This window comes from Sciurus carolinensis, chromosome 12, assembly GCF_902686445.1.
Source record: "Sciurus carolinensis chromosome 12, mSciCar1.2, whole genome shotgun sequence".
NCBI classification, from domain to species: Eukaryota; Metazoa; Chordata; class Mammalia; order Rodentia; family Sciuridae; genus Sciurus; species Sciurus carolinensis.
The window spans coordinates 86,002,595-86,013,114 of record NC_062224.1 but is presented as its reverse complement, the minus strand read 5'-3'; the positions used below and the strand labels follow the sequence as shown (position 1 = coordinate 86,013,114).

The 10,520-nt window shown below is 51.7% G+C and overlaps 1 protein-coding gene across 1 annotated transcript; it reads right to left on the bottom strand.

The window, feature by feature from the left end:
- Nucleotides 1-525: 525 nt before the first annotated feature.
- On the bottom strand, nucleotides 526-3,952 carry Phlda3 (pleckstrin homology like domain family A member 3). Its single transcript, XM_047521733.1, has 2 exons — nucleotides 2,970-3,952; nucleotides 526-1,176 (listed from the first exon to the last, which is right to left on the bottom strand). The coding sequence occupies exon 1, from the start codon at nucleotides 3,409-3,411 to the stop codon at nucleotides 3,034-3,036; it is 378 nt and encodes a 125-aa protein (XP_047377689.1). The 5' UTR covers nucleotides 3,412-3,952; the 3' UTR covers nucleotides 526-1,176; nucleotides 2,970-3,033.
- Between the last annotated feature and the right edge of the window lie 6,568 nt (nucleotides 3,953-10,520).

Sequence of the window (10,520 nt, the reverse complement as noted above, 5' to 3'; positions counted from 1 at the left end):
GGGGATCACTCAACCTTCTCGCTCCTTCTGAAGACTTTGGAGTAGGCTACTGTTCCGCCCCAGGGAAGGTTAGACACTATGAAAGATGGAGTAAAGGCCATAAAGTGGAAAGTCCATTGGTGTGGGGGATCAATGATTTATTTATCACTCAGGGCAGCTATTTGCATTTCAGTGTCCCCAGTGTCCTTTTAAATCATCGAGTAAGGGACACTCGCTTTCTATATAGATGCATAAGCCTGAGTGTATACATGACAAGGGGTTATGTTCTTCCCAGAAATCTGAGCCATCTTCCAGGATGGAAGGAGCAAGGTCACCTTCAATAGAAGAAGCATCTATAGGTACTGAATTGGCCATTGTAGCATCTCTCAGTCACTCTGAGGCCCCTTATTCCTAGAGCCACTAAGGCATGTCCCCTACCAGGCTAGAGATTTCAGAATGGGCTGTGAATTGGGAAACTGGGGTAGAGGGAGAGATCCTCCAAGCCCTGGGTCTTTGTGGACAAAGAATTTCACTCAGCAAACAGTGTGGTTACTTCTCTTTGTGGGACATCTTCATTTTGAAATAGACATGAAATGGTAAAGGCCAAACCCCCACCCCACCCCCACCACCTCCAGGCCTAGCACCGCAGTGGGGGGAAGATGGGTAGAGGTGGAGGAAGAAGTGTGCAAAGAGAGGGCCTGGAAGGGTGGGGGTCCCAAAAGGACCTAAGCAGCAGGAGACCCCCAGGCATGGGCCTCAGGCCCAGCAGCTCCCCCTCCTCAAGGTGAGTCCAGAGGCTATCCAAGGGTGGTTTGTTCTCTGGACACTAGACTGGCCTCCTGAGTCCTGTGGAGTTGGCCAAGTGCCCCAGGGGGAATGCCTTCCTCCAGGCATGGGGCAAGGCCAGGGCTACAGCAGTCTGCAGAACCAAAGGCAGGATCACAGTGGGGAGGGCTTTGATGCCAGCTCTCCACCGTCACACGTGAGGTTAGAAGACCTTGAGCTGGGCATGTTCCGCCAGTCTGAACATCCAGGAGCTGAATCTTCATCCTCAGCCCCAGGGTAGGGGGAGGCTTCTGTCCTCGTCCCCTGGCCCTGTCCACTCCTTCAGTTCCAATGTCTCCTCCAAAGGTCCAGGGCATCTGCCTTACCACGTGAAGCACAGTCAGGTTCCCACCGGTCAAAGGGGAAAGGAAGCTGGAGAGAAAGAACAGTGGTTAGGACAGGGCAACGATGGAGAAGAGAATCTTCTAGGAGCTGGGTGCATTGCACCAGACCCATCCTTTTCCACACCAGCACAAGCAGAAAATAATACAGCAGTCCCTCATTACCCAAAGTTCCAGGGCACCCCATGTATACCCAAATCTGGATGTTCAAGTATTTTATATAAAATGGCATGGTTTAGCGTATGACCTATGCATACCTTCCATATAGATTACTTGTAATACTTACTACAAAGTAATCCTTATATAGTTGTTATACTATATTGTTTGGGAAAAAATGACCCCCAAAAGAAGTCTGTACATATTCAATATAACATAATTTTTTCCAGCTATTTTGGATTCTGGGCTGGTTGATCCCTGGAAGCAGACCTGGATACAGAGCTGACTGCATTTGAACCACAGGCTGTGCTCAGTGGAATCTGACCCCTGCCTCCCCACCTTCCCTCCCCTCCCCACCCCCGCTCCAAACCACCCCTCCCAGGCCTGAAGGATCAATGTAGATCCGTTCTAAGTACAGTAGGTCTGCCTTACACCCAGCCTCTTGTCCAACCCTCTCATCCAACCCTCATACAGCGTGGGAGGGAGTTAACAGGAGGATCAAAGGGGCCATGACACTAGATGGGGCCCCAGGCTCCCTGAGACTCTCTACTTGTCCAAACGGAGAAAATGCAGGGCGAGGCACCTGAGGTATTACGGGAGGTGGAATGGGGATGGGGGGATATAGATTTCCACAACAGAAGTTAGCCCAGAGTGGTATAAACCCTTCCTCAACTCTGCTCCCAGTTCCCACGGGGAGGGAGTGGCATCTGGGGAAGAGGGCATGGGGCGGAGTGCCAGGCTTCTAGGTTCTATTCCTGGTCCCTCCCTTGAGCCTTCCAGACCACAAATCAGCCCTCCATCCTCTGCCCTACTGCTCAATGAGGATTAAGACGTCACAAATATCAACTCATGACCCCATCCTGTACCCGCCAGTCAGCCGCCCTCCTCAGTACCCCATCCCCTATTCTAGCTTCCCTTCATTGGCCCAGTCAGGCCTGGGTGGTACTTGGCTAGACTGGTGGACAGACAGGCATATCCCCTTGGCATCAGTGGCCTGGCCTTGACCTGCCTACCCCTTCCCCCACCTCCCCTGTTCTCCCAAACACTCAGCCCCAGCCCAAAACCCACTCTACAGAAAGGGTAGCTTGAACCCTCAGGCCAGTCAGGCAAGGTCTCCTCTGAGGACCCACTTTGTGAGCTGGGACTCCTTGGTTTCGGTTCCAATCCTGAAGACTCCTTTGTTAACTGAAGGATGTGCCCTTCTGCCTCAATTCAATGCTCAAACTCTGTGACAAGCATTCGTTCTAGAAGGAGGGTGGGTCTCTGCTGCCCATCCCCACCCTCAGTTCTCCCCAGGTCCCAGAAAGTCGTAGTCCAGCAGCCCCCAGAGCCCTGAAGGGAACATGCAGGCCAGCATCACTTCATCTGAGTCAGGGCTAATCTACCTGTGGAGAGACCCATTCCATTTGTCCCTGCTCCCTCTCAGGGAGTCACATTCACGACCCTCTTGCAGGATACAGCAGGGGAAAGGCCAACTCTGCTTGGTTGCCACCACCCACTAGGCCTCCCAAGCTCCGATTCCTGACTTCCTATTCTCTGTTGCCCTTAGGAACCTTCCCTAGGATTGCCCAGTTTTGAAGTTGAGTGCTGGTCCCTGATTCTCTCTGTAGGAGATAGAGGAGGGAGGAGGGAAGGAGAGAAAGAAGACTCAGTCTCCCAGGATCTTACCTGGCATGACCTCTGGGCACCGCTGTGGTGGGGAGCATGACGGTAAGATGGTATGCCTGGTGGTTTAGGACACGAGGGTCCCGGTCCCCAGACTCTGCCGGGCCCGCACTGTCTGGATGGCCTGCTGGTTCTTGAACTTGACCAGGCCCAGGGTGATCTGGGCGTTCCAGCCGGGGTCTTCGAGGGGGCAGCGGAAGTCGATCTCACCGCCACCCTCGGTCACTAGTGTGAAGTAGATGTGGCGCCCGGTGCTCTCCACGCACTCCACGGCCTTGATGCGAGCGAAGCTGAGCTCCTTGGGCCGGCCACCGGTGCCCTTGGCCTCGAAGAGCTGCAGCCCGCGCTCGGTGAGCACGCAGCGCTTGCGCTTCCACAGCTGCAGCAGCCCGCCGCTGCGCTTCTCCAGCACGCCCTCCTTGAGCACTGTCGCCGCCGCCGACATGGGCACTCCGAGGTTCCCAGAACGCTAGAGGCTGCGGAGGGCGCGGCGTCCCTCCCGGCTCTGCAGCGCCGGATTCTGGCCCCGGGGCTGGCTGGCAATGCGCCCTGCCCACCTGCGTCCGCACCGCAGTCCTCGGACACGGTCGCCCGGGCAGTGCGTGCTGTCGCCTCGCTTGCCTCTTGCTTCAACCCGCTCCGGTTCCTCCGCACCGAGCGATCTCGCCGCGCCTCTGCCCGGTGCGCTGCGCCTCCCGGGTCCGTAAGCCCCACCGCCCGCCGGCCCGCTCGCTCGCTTGCTCCCTGGGCTCTGTCTGCGCGCTGGGCGGCAGCTCGCGGGATGTGCCCTTACATGTTCCGCCGCTCGCCTCCTAGGCCGCCCGCCCCGCATTCCTGGCCCGCCGGCCCTCCCCTCCGCGCCGCGCACCCGCCCCGGCAGGGCCCCCGGGGGCGGGGCTCCGCCACACTCGCAGGCGCAGGGCGCAGGGCGGGGAGGACTGGGACCCGGCGGGGGCGCTTACCCGACAGTCCAAGCCTTCTGGCTCGCCGTCTGCCACTTCTTGGAACCACAGCCCCCCAGGCCTTGGACAGAGGAGGAGAGGCGGGGGAAAGGGGAAGGAGCGTCTTCTAGACGAACGGTCACTGCGAGGGGGTGGGTTTGCTCAGCGGGCGCGCTGTGGCACCGTTCGCACAGTGGGCGTCAGACAGCTGCTGGACGCTTCCCAGGCCCCGGGAGTTCTGGCCTGCTGCCTCTGCCTCAAGCCCGTGTTGGGTTCCTCCCCCATCCACAGTTTTCTCTGTGCGGGCCCTAGAGAGGCTGTCCATAGCTGTCCACTGCCTGGACAGCCCACCTTCTCTGACTTTTACCCTGCTGCTGGGGGACATGTGGAGAGTTGCCTGTGAGAACAGGGGAGAGTCGATCGAACCTTGAGAGCAATCAAAGCCTCTCCGTAGTGGCCCCACAGAGACCTGGGGATGTCACTAACTGCAATCCTCTCCCTGGCATGTACTTGGAGGTGGCAGGTGCTCAACCCAATGACCCTTGATGCCTTGGCATAGTCAGTCCCAGGTCTGCTCTGACCTAGAGGCTTCCTACCTACAGATTCTGTCTCCCCTATCCCCCATCCCAAGAGAATGGACCTATCTCTGAACACTGAACTGAAAAGGGATGTGGACAGAAAAGGCTTCTTTCCGTTTTCTGCCTAAGAGTATTGTGTGAAGACCAGAGTCCTGCCCAGTGGCGTGCAAACCTCCCTCTCCCCAACACCCTAGTTCCATGACCCGCCTATCTGAGCAATTCCCTTATCCTCCTTCGACCTCCTCATCTGTCAAATGGAACGATTGATTTCTTCTCACCTCATGAGGTTGTGGTGATGAGAGGCTTACAACAAGCCCCAGCAACTCTGCTATTCCTTCCCTCACCTTACATTCCCTTTGGACAGGGTGGGGAGACGGAGCTTAGACCAGGTGCAGGAAGAGGCTCCCCTGAGTTCTCATCTGCCCCATCTTGGTCAGCTCCTCCAGGCCAAAGTTCTTAAGAGCCTATTCATCAACATGGTAATGATAGATTGTTATGGAATAATAATACATAATGGCAGAGAGAAGACCTCCTTGCACCACACCCTGTGTTTCTGTCCTGCCCAGTAAGCAGAAACTAACGGGCACAGGGAGGGTTCTTTTGTGGGCCAGGGGTGCTCTCCCCTGTAGCACGCAAGTCATGGGTTGGGGAAAGGCAGCAATCCACCTCCCAACCACACACATACCACTAACTCCCAACTCTCAGAATGCCCCTCAAGGAGAGGGAGTAGAAATAAAAGAGAAGCAAACAAGGTAGGTGCTTCCTAAGACCCAGAGGACAGCAGCAAAAGAGCTTGAGGTGGCCATAGCCCTGCCTCAGGGACTCCTGTCTGCCAGCCATACCCCTGCCCCTGCTCTTCTCTCCCCCACTCCGCCACAGGAGTTCCTGAATGCACCATCCTGACAGAGTCCTATGACCCAAAGTTCTCTGCTTGCGGAAATGGGCTAGAGACCAGGCTCTGCCCCTAGTTGTTCCATCTCTCTCACTTCCTCCACCCCTGGCACTGGGCCTGGGTCGCATTCATTCTCTCTGGTTTCATGCTAATTCACCACGCACAGGCTTTTAAGGTTTACAGAGTCCTCGCACATGTTTTAGATCCTTTTGACAGGAAAGTGTTATTATTATTGTGCCCATTTTCCTGATAATAAAAAAGGAGACCCAGAGAGAACAAGCAACCTAAATGAGGTCACACCATTTTGTAATGGTAAAGCTGGGATGAGAATGTGTGGTGGCCATCAGGACCCAGATTCTCGATGATGCCACACTGCCTCAACAAAAGTGACTGAGAACCTTAATATCGGACCCAGTGACCCATGTTTTCCTCCTCAGCTACTGGGGAGAAAGCTGCCAGGCTTTTAGACACAGAAAGTGGGACAGCGGGGAGGTAGAGGACTGGGGATGTAGCTCAGTGGCAGAGTGCTTGCCTAGCATGTGCAAGACCCTGGGTTCCACCCCTAACACAGCAAAAATGAAACAAAAAACCAGCAGGAACATGGATAGCCAGAGTGAGTGGGCATAGCAGGAAATCAGCCTGGTACACTCTAATGCTGGAAGGGTCTTTGCCAACTAAACACACAGTTCCCAACAACAACAACACTTCCTAGTGGCCTGAGTAGATCCTTGGGACCTGGGAGTCTTGTCCTCCAGTCTCATGACCTCTTGGGACAAGGGAAGATGACTCATTCCCTTAGAACTGGCATCTTGCCTGGTAGCCTCATCTGGGAGACTCTCAGGCCCTGGCTGGATTATTGGGCTATCAGAAGATCAAGAAACTTTCAAAAGCCAGGGGGAGTGGGGTGTGGAGCGGGTGGTGCTGTGCCACCTCCCAGTCAGGGTACCCCTAGTTCTACAGAGCTCCAACAGGAGCTGCAGCCTAGCCTTCTTAGGCCACTGGGCTGGGGCAGTGCTGGGCCCTGGAGATTCTTACTCAATTCTTATTGACTTGTTGACTGTATATCAGACAGATGGACAGAATGTACCCTGGTAGCAACCCAAAGCTGACTCCTCCCTCTGCCCACCCCAAAGGGAAAGCTGATCGGCATTGTCAGTCTGAGTCCAGCTGGAACACGCTAGACTCTAAAATGGCCCCAGGGCAAAGTATACGGAAATGGCTCTAGCTAGATCTCAGCCACCCCACCCTGCATGGAGAGGAGGGAGATCATGCAGAGAGGAGGGGAAAGAAAGATGGGAAGAAGGTGAGGTAGAGGCTAGAACAGAACACAGAGAAATGCTCAAAGTAACAACTTTCGTTTTCTAGAATATTTACTTAATTTTAATGTAAATTATATTTGGGGGTAATAAATTATCAAACAAACTAAAGAAAGAGCATTGAAGGTAATTTCATTAATTAATTTGAATGTACTTTAACACTGTAAAAAACATAAAACCAAAGTAAAATGATGTTGCTCCTTTTGCTCAAAATCCACCAGAGTCCTCTCACCTAACTCTAAGGAGAGCGACTGGGAGTGATACCACTGCAAATCCCTCTAGGACCTGCCTGTTGCTTTCTGACCTCACCTCCTGCACCCTTCCCTCCCTGACCCCACTGCAGCCACCCATCTCAGGCACCATCCCTGACCAGGCAGACCTCCTCCGGGCCTTTGCACTTGTTGCTCTCAAGACCTGGACCACTCTCCCACATCACCACCTGGTTCACCTCTTCACCTCACTCAGTTCTTTGTTCACATATTACTTTCTGCGCAAAGAATCCCCCAGTACCCTGCTTCAAACCTCAACCCTCCCCTTAGACACAGACACACACCCTATCTCCTTCCCTGCTTGCTTTTTCCCTGTAAAATATATTGCCATCTACAATTCCATCTTTCCCTATTTATTGTATCCTCTTGTAGGCTGTGGGATGACAGGAAGTTTTATCTGTTTTATTCACCTCTGTAGCTCCAACACCTAGAATGTTGCCTGGCACAAAGTAGGACTTCAATAAGTAATTATTGAATGAGGGAATGAATTGGTGATATACCTGACCCAGATTGGGAGATGGAAAAGGATAATGCAATAGTTTCCTCTTTTTTTCATTATGGGGAATCAATAAATGCTATCTAGAACTAACAAACTAATCAAGAGGTCTATTATTTAAAATAATAATGAAAACCAAAGATGGTTACAGGAGACTGTTCTATACAATATGATAATGGTGGATGTGACATTATGCATTTGTCAAAGCCCACAGAACTGTGCAACATCAAGAATAAACATAAGCTTGGTGCAGTGACACACGTCTGTGATCCCAGTAACTCAGGAGGCTGAGGCAGGAGGATCACAAGTTCCATCACAATAATATTGTGCAATTATTATTGCACAATAATTTAGCAAGACCTAGTCTCAAAAAATAAAAAGGTCTAGGGATGTAGCTCAGTGATAAAGTGCCCCTGGGTTCAATCTCCTGTACCATAAGGGGGAAAAAAAGAGTAAAAATAATCTATGGACTTCAGTTAATAATAAATGTATCAATATTCATTTCTTAATTGTAACTAAAGTGCCACATTAATGCAAGATATTAAGGGGAAACTTCAGTCAGGGAGGAGGTATGTGGGAATGCTGTACTATCTGCTCAATTTTTCTACAAACCTAAAACTGTTACCAAAATTAAGTGTATTAATTAAAAACTAAAAGTCCATAGTTAACAGTCTAGTCTTTGGGGAAGGGTGAGGAGGGAAAATAGACACTTTTTTTTTAATGGTTCATCATACTCTACTACTTGAATTTTCTTAATCCTATGACAGCATGAATGCATAACGCATCCATGTTCATGCAATGAAGAAGTCGAAAATAATGAAACGATCTACAGGTCTTAATAGTGAGAGATGTCTGAAATAGGTGGTTTTGTGGAAGATATTTCACTATAATAAAAGTAGTATTATCCACATGAACAAAAGTTCACCTCTGCTATATCCAGAAGGATTCACACCAATGTGTGGCCTACATCATAAGCATGCTAATACGCAACTTGGATATTATACTCATATGTTATACTTATTTTAAAAATAAAATGAGCACATAAGTATTACACATATTTTTAAAATAAAATTTAAAACATGGGGGCTGGCTTGCCAGCCAGGGTTGATTTAGAGATGTGAATGGCAGTTGCTGGCCTCAGGCATTCATGTCATTCCCCAGGGTGGACACTGCAGAGCCTCCTGGGTATGGGGTGCAGGCATCAGGGCGAGCAGACCCCAGGACTGAGCCTCTCCCATCCAAAGTCTTGTCCCCCATCCTCCAACCTCAGGAAACACAGGAAGGGGCAGGTTCCCCTCTGGTCCTTGGACACCTGCTTCCCTGTCCCCTGGCAAGTGGGCTTGGAAGATTTACGTAGCCTACCAGTCCAGGAAGAGGCTGTGGGGTACAGACTGGTGCTTCTCAGACCATACTGTGCGAACATACCGTGGGGTTCCTGTAAATGCAGATTCTGATTGGGTAGGTATGAGCGGGACCTGGGATTCTGCATTTCTAGTAGCTTCTGTGGAACACTGTTGCTGCTAGTCCACATACTTTAGATAAGAAGACTCTTGAGCAGTGTTTCTCAAAATGTCATCTGGAACCAGCAGCACCAGAAGTACAAATTCTAAGCTCCACCCCAGACCTACTGAGTCAGAAATCCTGGCTTTGGGACCTAATGATCTGTGCCTTAACAAGCCCCCAGGTGACAATGGTACACATGAACACGTGCAAACCACTGATGTAGGGGAAGGTGCACTCAGCCAGGAGACAGGACAGCAAGGAATAGCCCCAGATGGGTGACACCTGGGACAATCACTCCCCAGTTCCAACCTCAGTTTCCTCATCTGCCAAAGGGGGACTTGTAAAGCTCTATCCTGAAAATTTAGTACAGATTTCCAAGAAAGCTTAGCTAGTTCATGGGCAGAGGGGCAGCTAAGAAACTCCCCGCACGGCCAAGAAAAGAGGCTCCTTTCTGCCCCGTCCTTAGCTGATTCCACATTCTTGATTCATCAGGCCAAGTGACCTCCCCACCAACAGGGCTGGAGATGGGTCTGCTCCCAACCCTGCGCCACCCCTCCTGTCTCCTGCTTCCACCATCCTCCAGTCCACAGGTTCCTCCCAGCCCCCAGCTGACCTCTCCCTCAGACTTCTCCTGACCTGCTGGTACCCCTTTGATGTACCGCCCTTTGTTCCAAGGCTTTGGGGTTTCCTCCAATCTCTGTTTTTCTAAAAACCAACCCAGGTTTCAAGTCTCTAATGACTTGAGTTTTATGGGTACCATTGCGACAGATCTCAAGTGGGCAGCAAACCTGCAACCAACCCGCCCAGGCTTGCTCCTGGGCCTGGCTCTCTCCATGGAAATCCCCTCCCACGCTCAGCCCTTTAATCACTTTCCAGCCCAATAACTTTCCTGATTCACCAGGGATCCCTTTCGTCTTGAGAGCGCCCACTGCCCTCTCTGATGGGGCCGAGTCTGGACTTGAAGGCATTTGATCCCAGCTTGGGGCTGACGGAGACTGGATTTGTGGGCTCTGGGGTTCAGGCTGGGGCCTGCAAACTTTTCCCTTTTCCCATGCCATCTTGGCATTCGGGTTCCCATGTTATAGGAGCGAAGGGCCTGCCCCAGAATGACCCTCAGACACACTGGACCAAGGAGCAAGAACACTAGAAAGAGTCTGACTGACACCCAGAGAACTAGTGGCCTTCACCTGCCTGCCAGGAATAGGGGTACAATCCTCAACACAGAGTTGCTTTCTGTCCGTAGCTTCCTGTCTGTCTGTCTGTCTGTCTGTCTGTCTTTGTCTCTATCTCTCTCTCTCTCATTGCAATATTGGGGGAGGAACCCAAAGTCTCAAGCATGCTAAGCAAGCTCTCTAGCACCAGTCCTTGAGACACAGTTTCTCCAAGTTGCCTAGGCTGACCTAGAAATTGGAATCCTACTGCTTCAGCCTCTGGAGTTGCTGGGATTACAGGCATGCATCATTGCACATGGCTTCTTTTCTTTTAATAACAAGGTATGCTAAATGCAAGTAATACAATCATGTGTCACTTAACAATTCTGAAAACTGAGTCATTAGGTG

Coding starts and splice junctions, on each gene's coding strand:
- Phlda3 (XM_047521733.1), bottom strand. CDS start 3,411: ATGTCGGCGGCGGCGACAGTGCTCAAGGAGGGCGTGCTGGAGAAGCGC.